This window comes from Myxocyprinus asiaticus, chromosome 15 (genome assembly GCF_019703515.2).
Source record: "Myxocyprinus asiaticus isolate MX2 ecotype Aquarium Trade chromosome 15, UBuf_Myxa_2, whole genome shotgun sequence".
In the NCBI taxonomy this organism is placed as follows: domain Eukaryota; kingdom Metazoa; phylum Chordata; class Actinopteri; order Cypriniformes; family Catostomidae; genus Myxocyprinus; species Myxocyprinus asiaticus.
This window is the reverse complement of record NC_059358.1, coordinates 25352428-25367417: the sequence shown is the minus strand read 5'-3', so window position 1 is coordinate 25367417 and position 14990 is coordinate 25352428. Positions and strand designations below refer to the sequence as shown.

Here is a 14990-nt window from a genome sequence, read left to right as displayed (position 1 = left end):
CTTTTATTTTGAAACGGGTGTTGATCACGTCGCACCAGAAGATGTAAATGTAGCGCGCCAGTTAATCCATTTCAGTTTTCAACACACATTTGTCTGAGATTTACTGTACATGACAGTACCACAAACAAAAGACTGAAGACGAGTTGAATTGCTTGAATACGACGTAATGTGGAAACTGCAACCAACCGAATCTGGAGGTAAAGTTTTGTGTACACATTCAGTCGGTAATTTAGTATTTGTATGCAGTACAATAAGTCAAATACAGGCCAGGTATCAACCATAGAGGCAATAAAAATGGTCATAAAATGTGTTATCTTTATATGATATATCGTGCTGTTTATTGGCCGACTTGAAGGAAGATCAGCTTTGCCTCATATAAATATATCCCACCTCACATGCAGTTTGATTGCCTTAAATTGAATTATTTAATATCATACGATCAGTTATTGGGTTGTCGACATGACATGACATGTCAGGCCGTGTCCTGTAGTAATGTGTTTAATCTGAAACTATTTGAAAATTGTAAGTGTTTTTTATTTATTTATTTTTTAAGTATAATATGCAGTTTTTGTGACCTCAGATTAGCTGAGAGACTACAAATAATGCTTCAAAAATGATTTGTCACACCGCAGGACAGTGTAAGCTAACGGCACAAAGTAGAAAGGAGCCTAAAATTGTGAAAACGTAAAAGTTACTATATCTAAAATAGTACTATTATTAACTATATACTGTTATTATTTTCAAAATCGTGGAAATGTAATTTCTCAACCATCCAAGTATTGTGTCACAGAGTCACTGACAGACCCATACACAATTATATGTATTAGTCGTCAGTGAATTTGTATTTATTTATTTTAGATTTATAGGAAAGGCTCTTGTCTGCTAAACAATTATACTTTTTCCAGCAATAATGCTCAGGACAGATGGGATCCTTTACTTAACTTTATTTTGTTTCTTTCAACTGAAATCATTCATTCAGTCACTGCAGAGGAAAGCTTGTGTCTTCTCCCTGGTCAAGTGTATGTGGTTGGTCGCAAAAACTGTGAGATCCTGCTGCCCAATGACCAGTCCATCAGCCGTGTGCACGCCCACCTCACTGTCACTGAGCAGGTGAGTGTTCAGACAAGTTACTCCCCTTCCTGAGCTTGTCTTAAACTAACAATTTCTGTGCTCTATTGTCTTGATTGAGAAACAAAGGACATCTTCTATGACGAGATGCTTCATAGCCCAATATGTACAGTTCTATACCTCGCCTGTCACTCTATGAGTCATTTTAGTGGTGGGAAAGTTGACAATGAAATACTTATGGAAAAATTATGTCTTGTGTTGTAAAATGCTAAACTCAATACAAAACTATTTTAAAAAGCTTTTAGTTGATTCTTTTAGCATTATTATGGCTGTTGCTCCTGTGACCTCATATTAATCTAGAGAATACATGGAACAAATGTACTCTTTTTTTTTTTTTCTTCTTTTTTTCTTCTCCCCAATTTGGAATGCCCAATTCCCAATGTGCTCTAAGTCCTCGTGGTGGCGCAGTGACTCGCCTCTATCCGGGTGGTGGATGACGAATCTCAGTTGCCTCTGCGTCTGAGACCGTCAGTCCACGCATCTTATCATGTGGCTTGTTGAGCGCGTTACCACGGAGACATAGAGCGTGTGGAGGCTTCACGCTATTCTCCGCGGCATCCACGCACAACTCACCACATGCCCCACCGAGAGCGAGAACCACATTATAGCAACCATGAGGAGGTTACCCCATGTGACTTTACCCTCCCTAGCAACCGGGCCAATTTGGTTGCTTAGGAGACCTGGCTGGAGTCACTCAGCGCGCCCTGGATTCGAACTCGCGACTCCAGGTGTGGTAGTCAGCGTCTTTATGTGCAAACCCAGGCCCCCCCAAATGTACTTTTAAATATTCATCTGTCACACAGCAGGGGCAAAAAGGTGTTTACAAACAGTGAAAACTTGTAAGATATGGTGACCAGTTACAGGACCAAAGATTTACATTATATTTGCAATTACATTTAGTCATTTAGCAGATGCTTTTATTAGAAGTGGCTAATAAAATGAGGAGGAGAGCAAGCAATTTTCCCACACAAAAATTAATAATATCTGTATCGCACTGCTAAGTTCCAATAGTAGCTAGAGTAAAACAGAAGCTAGAGCAGAATAAAAAAAGACAAAGAAATAATTTAAAAAAAATTTTTTTTTATTTGAAGCGCCTTTAAGATATACACTTTCTCTTATACATTCATAAAAAATGTAACCTAAAATCTTGATTATGTTGAAAATTAAGTCCATGGTTATGCGTCAACTACCCATTTAACAAATAACAATGAGAGGTGGTTGTGGAGCTGTTCAGATAAGTGTATAAGATTAATCTAATTATCTTTTTAAACATGCCTTAATCTTTTACATTGGTGAAATGTCATTTTGACAATATGTTTTTCTCTGACCTTATTCAAACTTGTCCGTTAATATCATACGGTGTAACATAATAAGATTAGGTCATAGGCAGTGCTGTGAAAATAATTTCATGAAAGTAATTAAATTTCAATGTACTTATTGGCTTCTCTAAATTGTAATTATTGTTTTTCGATTGTTTGCTAATTATGGTGCAGAACAGCAATGATATGTGTCATTGTTTCACTTAGTCATTCTAACTGTTCTTAGAAATTCAGTGCATTGTTTCTATATTACTAGTAGCTTGTTAGAAAGTCATTCTTAAACTTCTTAGAATAATGCATAGGCTGACCACATAGTGTGAATTGGAGTATTTGTTAGTATATTAATTAGGTTGGCTTAGAACATTTCAGCAACACACAGTGAGTTGGAACCTGTATGCTTATAAATAGTTCTTTAAAAATTGCCTGAAAAAGAGCCAAAAAAACCCCCAAACAAACAAAAAAAAAACACATTTCCATGTGGCCATGCTGCATTGTCAAGTGCTTTAATAGATCACTTGTCATCTTCTGCGAAGTTGAGAGGTCATATGCTATACATACAAAGCCATTATGTAAAACTGTTAGCCTCTATCTGTTATAAATGTGAAATAAACATATAGAAATATGTGTCATGATTGTAGGGTCAAATATTTGTAGTATTTTTAATGGGATGCTATTTGGAAATATCAGATATTCTGCACATTGGTACTTGCAAGTTTCATACTCTAGATGGCACCATTTCCTTCACTGTGGTGTTTCAGCCTGACAAATGTTTGGCGTTGACATGGTGTGATTTTGCTCTTATGCTGTTGGCAGGCAATCACACTGAAGGATTGCTCTAAATACGGCACTTTCATCAATGATGAGAAGCTTGAGACTGGCTCCACCAGGACGTTGCAGCCAGGAGACCGACTCACATTCGGGGTCTTCCAAAGCAAGTTCAGGTTTGTTTGCTTTCGTTTGTTTGTGTGTGTACGTGGACACATGAGAAATGGGCTGATACTGTTAACACTTGGTTTGCCATGAAGTTGTGTTTTTATTATTTAATAATTACTTTTATGGTGTTTTGACAATATTATGTGTTAATTTGAAGTTGGGGTTGCTAACCACCCTTTTATTCAATCAGGTTGGAGAAAGAGTGTGTTGTGGTGTGTTCCTCTTGTGTTAATAATCAAGGGAAGGTCTCCCTCTCTCATGATGTGCGCTCAGTCGGCGGACGCCTCATCAACTCCTGGACACCTGACTGCACACATCTCGTTATGCCCACTGTAAAGGTCACCATAAAGGTCAGGAGGTCATTGACCCCTTAAAAACAGCCTCTTATGCACATCATTTGTCCCTTAAGGATCCCCCTCAAGGATCAAATTGAAGGCTTCTATGATTCAATGATGAGTTACTGATGAAACCTTCAGAATACAGTTGAATATCACCTGAATCTATCTCTCTCCTTTGCAGATGATCTGTGCATTGCTGTGCTGTCGGCACATAGTAAAGCCTGAATTCTTCAGTGTGTTTAGCAAAGCTGTGCAGCAGAAACAACCTCTGCCTAAAGCTGAGGGGTAAAAGTTCTCTCGCTCTCTCTCTCGCTCTTGCGCTCTCTCACTCATAGCTTGTTAGACTTAAAGAAGTAGTTTCCCCAAAAATTAAAATGCTGTCATTTTTTACTCACCCTCATGTTGTTACAAACCCACATGACTTTGTTCCATTAAACACAGAAGGAGAAATTTTGAAGAAAGTACTGGGTACTCTTACCAAAAGTCACGTGGACCACATTTATTTTACTTCTGTGGTGCTTCTGTGCTGTTTCTGAAGCTTGAAAGCTCCAGTCCCTAATCATTTTAACTGCTTGGAAAAGAGTGACCAGTAAATTCTTGTAAATTTCTCCTTTTGTGTTCCACGGAAGAACTTCTAACCATTTATTTTAAAAATTTGAACACATGCTGCAACACAGCACATAAACAGTACATGTGTAAGAAGAGATGCCAGTGGGATGCCTTTGTTTTGTCTGGATCAGATTTAGGCCTCAGGTTGATGAGCCCACCCTGGCTGAAGAGGATGTGGACCTGAGCTTACGGCCTGAGAGAAAGAGTCTCTTCAAGGGAAAAACCTTTCTGTTTTTGAACTCTAAACAGGCAAGAATTTTTTATTTTTTTTTACTACTACTAATACCATTAAAAGAATAGGTCACCCAAACAATTCTGACATTATTTACTCAGCCTCATGATGTTCTATACTCTATATACAGGTGCATCTCAATAAATTAGAATGTCGTGGAAAAGTTCATTTATTTCAGTAATTCAACTCAAATTGTGAAACCCGTGTATTAAATAAATTCAGTGCACACAGACTGAAGTAGTTTAAGTCTTTGGTTCTTTTAATTGTGGTGATTTTGGCTCACATTTAACAAAAACCCACCAATTCACTATCTCAAAAAATTAGAATATGGTGACATGCCAATCAGCTAATCAACTCAAAACACCTGCAAAGGTTTCCTGAGCCTTCAAAATGGTCTCTCAGTTTGGTTCACTAGGCTACACAATCATGGGGAAGACTGCTGATCTGACAGTTGTCCAGAAGACAATCATTGACACCCTTCACAAGGAGGGTAAGCCACAAACATTCATTGCCAAAAAAGCTGGCTGTTCACAGAGTGCTGTATCCAAGCATGTTAACAGAAAGTTGAGTGGAAGGAAAAAGTGTGGAAGAAAAAGATGCACAACCAACCGAGAGAACCGCAGCCTTATGAGGATTTTCAAGCAAAATTGATTCAAGAATTTGGGTGAACTTCACAAGGAATGGACTGAGGCTGGGGTCAAGGCATCAAGAGCCACCACACACAGACGTGTCAAGGAATTTGGCTACAGTTGTCGTATTCCTCTTGTTAAGCCACTCCTGAACCACAGACAACATCAGAGGCGTCTTACCTGGGCTAAGGAGAAGAAGAACTGGACTGTTGCCCAGTGGTCCAAAGTCCTCTTTTCAGATGAGAGCAAGTTTTGTATTTCATTTGGAAACCAAGGTCCTAGAGTCTGGAGGAAGGGTGGAGAAGCTCATAGCCCAAGTTGCTTGAAGTCCAGTGTTAAGTTTCCACAGTCTGTGATGATTTGGGGTGCAATGTCATCTGCTGGTGTTGGTCCATTGTGTTTTTTGAAAACCAAAGTCACTGCACCCATTTACCAAGAAATTTTGGAGCACTTCATGCTTCCTTCTGCTGACCAGCTTTTTAAAGATGCTGATTTCATTTCCCAGCAGGATTTGGCACCTGCCCACACTGCCAAAAGCACCAAAAGTTGGTTAAATGACCATGGTGTTGGTGTGCTTGACTGGCCAGCAAACTCACCAGACCTGAACCCCATAGAGAATCTGTGGGGTATTGTCAAGAGGAAAATGAGAAACAAGAGACCAAAAAATGCAGATGAGCTGAAGGCCACTGTCAAAGAAACCTGGGCTTCCATACCACCTCAGCAGTGCCACAAACTGATCACCTCCATGCCACGCCGAATTGAGCCAGTAATTAAAGCAAAAGGAGCCCCTACCAAGTATTGAGTACATATACAGTAAATGAACATACTTTCCAGAAGGCCAACAATTCACTAAAAATGTTTTTTATTGGTCTTATGATGTATTCTAATTTTTTGAGATAGTGAATTGGTGGGTTTTTGTTAAATGTGAGCCAAAATCATCACAATTAAAAGAACCAAAGACTTAAACAACTACAGTCTGTGTGCATTGAATTTATTTAATACACAAGTTTCACAATTTGAGTTGAATTACTGAAATAAATGAACTTTTCCACGACATTCTAATTTATTGAGATGCACCTGTACATATGCTGTTATTTTCACATGGTCATGAATAGCCTGGAAATATCAGTGAATTTAAAAATTGTGAATTGTAGTGACAAAAGTGGAAAAGTCATAGAAATCTTAAATGAAAAGTTCACCCTAAAATGAAAATTCTCTCATCATTCCCTCACCCTCATGCCATCCCAGATATCTATGACTTTCTTTCTTCTGCTGAACACAAAGAAAGATTTTTAGAAGAAAATCTCAACTCTGTTGGTCCACACAATGCAAGTGAATGGATACCAACACTTTTTAAGTCCTTTTTTTTTTTTTTTTTTTGCTATGAATCTTGAGATTTAATATAAATGTGGAGATTAACAGGAAAAAAGTACTTACATATTGATCTGTTTCTTACCCACACCTATCATATCACTTCTGAATGTATGTATTTAACCACTGGAGTCTTATGGAGTACTTTAATGCTGCCTTTATGTGCTTTTTGGAGATTCAAAGTTTTGGTATCCATTCACTTGCATTGTGAGGACCTACAGAGTTGAGATTCTTCTAACAATCTTTCTTTGTGTTTAGCAGAAGAAAGAAAGTAATGCACATATGAGATGACATGATGGTGAGTAAATGATGAGAGAGAATTTGTATTTTTGGGTGAACTATCCCTTTAAAAAGTCAGGGAAATTTCTATAGTGAATATAGATTTTCCTATTACGCTCAGTGCTAAAATGCTAATTCAGTAAAGATCCGAATCAGTAATTACAAGAAAAAAAATGGAAACTCGTTGGTCAAAAAATGTGGGAACCCAGTGTTTATGGTTACTACACAAGCAAGAACCAATGTGGTTTTAGTGTTAATGGAAAAAACAAACAGCTGTGCATCATTAAATGTCTCCACTATCAGACCAATTAGAAATCTGTTTTGTTGACATAAAAATGCATTAATTAATTAATTACTTTTTTATTTGCTAATTGGAAAACTTTTAAACAGAGAAGTGTTTGAGAAAAGGCAAGTTTATTCTGCATATGGTGTTGGGAGCACATTCATGAGCACTACCATGTTGAGATCATATGACCAGCCAAATTTGACTCACTTTATCTCGGTTATTCCTTTCACTCTTGCAATAAATTAATAATGGCTGAATGCAGTTTTTAGAATGACAGGGGTAACTGAGACCTTCTGTTTTTGCGTGATGCTGCATCTACACCGCTAGGTGTCACCGCAACATAAACAAGAATATTAATGAGCGCACTATTAAGAAAACTTTACATAAAAACTCTTATATTTTCTTGCCATGTTGGCAGAAGTAAAAGTTAGAAATTGATCAGGCTTTAATTTCTCAGGCTCATATACAGTCCAAAGGCTAGTATGTAACCATATCTGCATTTACATTTGCAGAGTGAGTGATGTTTTAATTTGTCAGTTGGGAGTTCTTCCCTACCATTTCTATTAATCAGGAGTTTGAAGAATTAGACTGATTAGTTCAGAGGAAGAGAAGACCATGTGAAGATTCTCTGTAACCAGCAGGTTCATTAGTGTGATAACAGAGAGGAGTGGAGACCTGCTGATGGAAACTACAGCAGTGCAATATGGTTACATGGCCATTTTTTTTCTGTGTTACCTGGAATAAGGATATATTTAGGCTTATTAGCACATTTGAAATTTAAGTAACAATTAAAGGGCTAATAATGTCAGCTTTACTTTTATTCTTAACTTCTGGAAGCTTCTTCAAAATTGCTTCAGGTCATGTGTAACTTTTTATGAATGTACTTTTTGTTCTTTGTGCTTTTATTGTTGCACCATATGTAGAATGAAGCAGCTTTTTCTCTAAGATTGATATGAGTCTTTATCTAATGTGAGAATACATCATTTTAAAAATGCTAATTTTTTTTTTCTGTTTAAAAGATTATCAATTAGCAAACTATATCACTAAAATACTGAGTGCACCTTTAATATTGAACATGCAAGCTTAAGGTTTTTTTCCTTTATCATACAGAATATTACTCTAATTAAATGAAGCTTTATAAAATCCTTGCTACAAAAAAAGTTTCTGTGTAGTCATTGTTTTTGTTCTCATTAATGTTTCATGTGTCTGAATCTTGTGTTCTTTTCAGATGAAACGTCTGAGTCAAGCAGTGCATTGTGGAGGCGGGGTAAGCCAGCTTTTGGAGGAGGGGTCTCTGCCCATTTCACTTCTCGAGGCGAACAGTACTTGTGTAGTTGACATGATATCTGGGAACTCCCAGGCTGTGATCCTTCCCACTTCCAAGAAATGGGTGGAGTCTGTGGGCCAGATTCTGCACAGGTGTGTGTGTATTTGGGTCAGACTCCCTGTAGTCTGTGCTTCAGTTTGTGTCTGCGTTGCATATAAAGATAAAGCTAAAGTGTTTAGTTTCTGTGCTGCTAAGAAACTGAATTGCTTAAATAAAGGTTTCTCAGTGGTTTCTCAATTATTTTATTTGTATAGCGCTTTTTTCCAATACACATTGTTTCAAAGCAGCTTTATAGAAAATTATGCTAATGAAGCTGTAATGTCTGTAATGTCTTGGAGTCATCATTGTGCGACACTTTCATTAGTGGGACAATAGTTTCGGCCCAAACGCACACCATTTGTTGAGCAAATGTTGCTGTGATGGGCTGGTTGGGATGCTCATAAAAACAAAGCAGTGTTTTAAAAGTGTCACAGTCAGAGCCAGATTTTCAATTTTTTCGTGAACTTCATATACAAATGGCTTACTTTTAGGTGTGTCTGAATATAAAGCTGGGATAGGAGAGGATTTTAACATAAAAAATAAAAAAAAAAACTTTAGTACAGTTGGTAGCCTTGTGAGTAATACTGCAAGAGACTTTTGATTTAGCTTTCTCTCACATGTTTGCTCTCTTTCAAACAGAAATGGCTTGCGCTTCATCAAAGAATCTGAGATTGGGTTAGCTGCCATTCATGTCAATAATCAAACATACTGCAATCCCTGCTCATCTATAAATTCTGGTAGGCATGCATAACAACACATCCAGTGCACACAGTCTGCTGCAGAACATTACTCATAAAATATATATATATATATTATTTTTTTTTTTTTCCACTGTGTTAACAGTGATTGAATAATGACTTATAGAATTAATGTATTTTTTTTATTGTGTGTTAAATGACGACATCAATAATGTGCAATTCTGTAGCTAAAATCTCAGAGTGATTCTGAGAAATAGACATGCTATCAGCCCAAACTCAACTCAACACATCAGTAGCAATTTCTCAACATTTCCCACAGAATCTGTGAAAGCAAAGCCAGTCATTGCTGCCGCAACACTTTCTCAGAACACTGCTGTGGATGAGACGGCACTTGCAGCACCTTCCCAGAATATCACAGCCTATGTGGTCAACACTGTGCCTTCCCAGAACCCGAGCAGGTAGAAAAGAACACCATTGAACTCCGTCGTTTTAGAATAAGCCTAGCAAATAACATGATTCTGCACCGAAATGTATTGGTTTTCAGCTGAAATAGAAAATAGGCCAAAAATCCTGACTGCAATTATGACTGGAAATTGCTACTAACAGATCCGAAATTAGACATGGTGTAAAAACAGTGTGCATGTGAATTGATCCAGTTTTATAATATATACATTTAAACTTAGTTTTTCACAATTCCTGACATTTAATCGTAGAAAACATTCTCTGTCTTAGGTCAGTTAGGATCACTACTTTAAGAATGTGAAATGTTAGAATAATAGTAGAGAGAATTATTTATTTCAGCTTTTATTTCTTTCATCACATTCCCAGTTGGTCAGAAGTTTGCAATGAGCGCAACTGCACAACAATCTTACTAAAGACTATTGAAGCAGATTGTGGTCAAAATTCGATATGGTAGCCTTCATGGATATTGGCTTATTAATAAAAAGTGTTTTTAGTACAGACAGTGAGAGACTAACCATATCTTATGAAATACATTATAGGGTACAGATATTCTTGTATTAGCCAAAAATCTGTTTTTATTTTGAGATAACTGTGTTCTGGTTTCTGAATAAATGGTGTGTAAAAAAAAAAAAAAAAAAAGAGAAAAAGGTTTCTGCTTGGAATAGAGTTTGGAATAATCATTATTGCTTTGATCGTCCCCATTTATTCTGTACAGTTGACTTTTAATTTAAACCAGATTTGATTTTAATTGTTAGAGCCCAGTGTTATTATAAATATTATAACATAAATAGAATTGTAGTTATTCTAAACAAAGGCTAACTTTAAATGTAGGATTTTTGGTTTAGGTATTCTGCTCGGCGTGGCCATAATTTTTGGTTTCTGCCAAGAAATTTCATTTCGGTGCTAGTCTATAGTTGTATTACTATAGCTTTCTAGAGTTTTCTGTATAGTGAGTCAACATTTTTCAGGATGGATATTAGTGGGATCCATGCAGTTGGTGAGACTCCAGAGAAGACACGCACCACACAAAGGGCTTTACAGGGCCCCACAGTATCCAGTAAAAAATCCCTCGGCCCAGAACCTCCTTCTGCCTGCATCATCACTGAGACAGAGATGTCATCAGAGAGCTCCAACAAGAATGAGAAGAAGAAAACAGGTTCTGCTCCCTTGAGCAAGGAGTCAGTGGTACCAGATGGCTGTCAGAGATTGACAGCTCCTTCCAGTGGAAACTCCATGCTAAAACAGTCCCCCCAGAAACAAGCAGCTCTAACAAACTACTTCCAGTCTGTCACCAAGAAAAGGCAAGTCTGATTGCACACCACATTACATACACTACATTGCCTAAAGTTTGTGGGCATCTCCTTGTAAGTCAAAGCCTTGGCTGTTTCAGCTACTTCACTTTAAGCTATGGCTTTGTTGCTAGTAACAGGTGCATAAAATCAGTCATGTAGCCTTACAATCTCCTTAAGCCGGTCGCACACCAGACGAGAAGCGCCACACTGTGCAGGTAGAACAAGGCACAGGTATTGCACACAGGACACGTCGATGCGGTTCAGGTGGCAGTCCAAAGTTGTGAATCTAGTCCAAATACACAGAAACGTTACAAAGGTTTTTGTACTTCAAGAATGAACAAAGTGATGTTGATGAGTTTGCAGTGTATGACACAGTTGCAACTGCACAAACCTAGTGTACCTTTATACCTCTTTGTATGAGTATTTTTAGATGTGATTTTTAGGAAAATTATCACCCTTGCTTTTTCTTTCTTTCTTTTTTTTTTTTTTTTACATATTGTTGTAGACCACGTGATGAAACTACCAGCTCTGTCCAGTTAGAGGCCAAACACTCCAGAAAAGACGGTGAAAAAAAAGAGGATGAGCCGATGAAGGATTCTAGTCCTTCTAATTCCCAGCAAAACTCCTCCACCAATAGATCTCACAGAACCTCACATACAGCCCAAAACCAGCGCAGCTCAGTGCCACGATCTGAAATCAGTGCCAGTATGGGTTTGGGCTCTTGTCTGGGTTTGAGCTCAGATCACAGTTTGGCCCAAAAGGCTCAGGCTGGTAGCTCCAGTCAAATCTCTAGCAGTAAGAAGAGGAAGGAACCTGAGCAAGACCCAGGCGAACCTGCTGCAGATGCTGATTTCGACATGTCACTTGAAGAGCTTGAGTCCATCATGTCTGATGAGATGGATGAGCCCCTGCAGGCAGCAGCTAATAAGAAACAGTGTCTTGAGACAGGACCGAGCAGCACAGTTAATAACCCTCAATTACCGAATCAGCGAGAGGGCAACAGCAGAAAAAGCACCAAGAATCAGCAAAGCAGTGCAGAATACATTCAGCACTTGCAGTTGGACAAGACAGGCCCAGCTGCAACAAATCAGGCCTCCGAGAAGCGGTCCGAGAGATCATCCAATCAAGCGCCAGGTTTAGAGAGGGACATGCATACTTCAAAAAGACTGGAACTTGAAGAGGTCAAAGAGGACGAAGTATCCTTTGTTGTGGTAAGAAGAGATTCATCACTTGTTTCATTTATATCTTATTTCTATCTATGTCTGTATGAACTCACTGCTTGGTCCTTCACAATTTTCTTTCAGGCTTCAGGGCCCCAAAATGGCATTTCCCAGCACTGTGAGGCTGTAGCCAAACATGAAATGCAGGTGAGAGGTTTTAACACAGAACTTCATTATGAGCCAGTGTGACCTTCACTGGTTAAAAATATATTTTCAGGGTTTTAGAAAGGTCATGATCGCTATGTTTACGGTGTCTTTTCCTCCCAGAGTGTCTTTAATATGTTATTTTAGTCCTATAATAACACTCCTGTTGATCTGAAGGCCTCAACTGAGAATGATCCTGAGCTGCCCAGGAGGCTCCTACAGATTCGGTTTAAGTCCCTGACTGTGAGCACCTCCTCCAGATCAAGACCCACACCTCTACAGACCCATGATCCCAATGGCAAGAATGTCAAAAGGTTCTGCAAGGTCAGAGGAGTTGCTTTAAGAGTGTTTCATTCATAATATTATGGCTAAGTATCTTGGTGTCTGTTAAAACATGACATTTGTCTATGTGTGTTTGAATGGCTGTTGGGGGTATGTGTGTATCTGTATCTATGTGTGCACATGCATCTCTAGACATCTGTCCCTGGAATTAAGGGGCTGCCCAACATTATCGGAGGCACTGATCTGGTGGCTCACAATCGCAGCAAGAACTCTGAACTGGAGGAATGGCTCAAACAGGCAGCAGAGGTAAGAAACATGGAAGGATAACTTATACAGATGACAGAGGGACATGAAGCAGGACAATTTAAGACAGAGAGTTGTATTCTCATTTATGGCATTCTGTCTTTTTTAGGAGGAAAAACAGAATGAGCGAGAGGAGACACTGGGTGATGATTTGTTCAGGTATGCCATCTATGTATTTGTGTGAGCAATAGAGCATAAAGAGATGGACGGCCAGCATGAACTGACATGATGTCCAGTGACGTCAGCACTCTCTCAGTCTCGGTCTCATTTGTACCCTGTCTGATGTCTGTATGATCCTCACCCTCATCCAGACAGACACTCACCACCTGCCTGAACAAACACTATATTCAACCAGACACTGACCCCTGACCCCAGAGAATCAAGGATCACAAAAAGACAATAACATCAGTGATGACACACTAAGGGCTTAGTCCACAATGGACTGGCTGACACTGGTTTAAACACCGGGAAACTCTGACGCACTGAGGCGGGGCAGAGCAAGGCTGAGGGACTTCTGGTTCCCAGTGTTGTTGCCTGTTTTGAGTCAGTTTTTGCCATCAGACACGCATTAAGACATTTGGTGGGAGACCCACACAGATTTTTCGTAACGTTTGAAAAGCTTCACTTATTTACAAAAAGTTTTACCGTATGTTGCATCTTTTGTTTAAAAACTAATACTTTTTATGGTTATAATACAGTATATATGGTTAGTTTGCTGATGAGCCACTGTGTCCTATCAACAGTGTCATTGCATCACGCATGAGGTGTTGAAGGGTTTTTTTCTGCTTTTAGCAGTTCCTTCATTTTTCCATAGCATGCATGGAAAGTATGACGTCAATGATTTCTCAGCTGCTTTTAAATCATTGTTCACAGTTGAAGTCACGCTGGGCTACGAAGACCTATTGATATTTCTAACAAGCTCCTGCTGTTTAAACAGAGTGATTTAGACAGAAAATACAGTGATGGTTTAAGTTTGTGGTCGGGACAATGTCCTGATATCACTTTTCGTAAAATGAGTAGCTTCACTCATATCTGTCATATCTGTTTCTTTGAATGGTAGTTTTGCAAATAATTGTCACCTCTTTCAATGACAATGCACGGGAGGTTTGCTTTGTGAATTTTGGCACAAGCGATATTTATCTTTGTACAATCAAACCCTTTCAGAGCTCCTTAGTCTCAGTTGTTCACCTCTCCTGAGAGAAGGAATGGTTGAGGCCTCAACAGAGGCACGGAATTGTTGCTTTCGAGTGGTGCCATTTCTCCTACCTAAGCAGAAAAACACACACTTGTCCAACACAACTGTTTGATCTCTGAATCATGATGCTCAGCCAGCCTTGCATGGAGAGACATCATAACACAGAAAATAAAAAGAGTGAAAAGAAAATGGCACCTCTATATTTCCAACATTTTCTCCAGCTTCAGTTGCCAGTTTTCAGTTTTCTCCCAGGTTAATGAAGTTTCCCAGACATGTTTTATGGAAGGGGATGGCTGGTTTGATGACTATTAAACAGTGTCTGATTTTTACAGTTTGTATCAGTTTGCTCAGTTATTCAATTATTTATTGTCACCGTAAAGCAGGAACGTTAAAAGAGGTAGCATTATAAAAAGAATGTTACAAGAGTGGGAATGTTGTACTGTAGAAATTACAAAAAAATCTATATATTTTTTTACTTCTCTGAATGTTTTTCTTTTCTTTTTTTTTCTCTCAGGTACAACCCTAGACCTGCCAGGAAATTATGAATAATGGTTCATAATGCTGCCGATCTCTCTGTCTGATGGCTGAGAAGACAAGCCCTCTATAGTCATGGAGCTCCTATTTTCTGGCAATCCCACAAATAACGAAGGCTAACACCTCAATGTCCTGCACTCAGCATGATAGGGTTTGTTATTAGCTTGCAAAGCAAAAACATGTTTCCATTTTATAAGAGGTTTATTTGTCTAGAATAAAAATACAGTGTACAAAACATACATGTATAAATTAAAAGTTTGAGTTTTACAAAATTGAACAGTCACAATTTTTACCTTAACTCCAACATTACACCCCCACTTGTGTGTGAAGCTGCTTACTTCATGTTCTTACTATCAACCATTCTTTGAGT

At 38.5% G+C, this 14990-nt stretch overlaps 1 protein-coding gene across 1 annotated transcript; it reads left to right on the top strand.

The window, feature by feature from the left end:
* The first annotated feature begins 10 nt into the window (after window positions 1–10).
* LOC127452421 (nibrin-like) lies at window positions 11–14897 on the top strand. Its single transcript, XM_051717843.1, has 16 exons — window positions 11–197; window positions 980–1110; window positions 3261–3388; window positions 3571–3730; window positions 3900–4003; window positions 4459–4576; window positions 8353–8543; window positions 9130–9227; window positions 9508–9646; window positions 10619–10951; window positions 11448–12153; window positions 12247–12309; window positions 12484–12630; window positions 12781–12894; window positions 13001–13050; window positions 14601–14897. Exons 1-16 carry the CDS (start codon window positions 167–169, stop codon window positions 14629–14631), a joined length of 2544 nt encoding a protein of 847 aa, XP_051573803.1. The 5' UTR covers window positions 11–166; the 3' UTR covers window positions 14632–14897.
* Window positions 14898–14990: the final 93 nt, after the last annotated feature.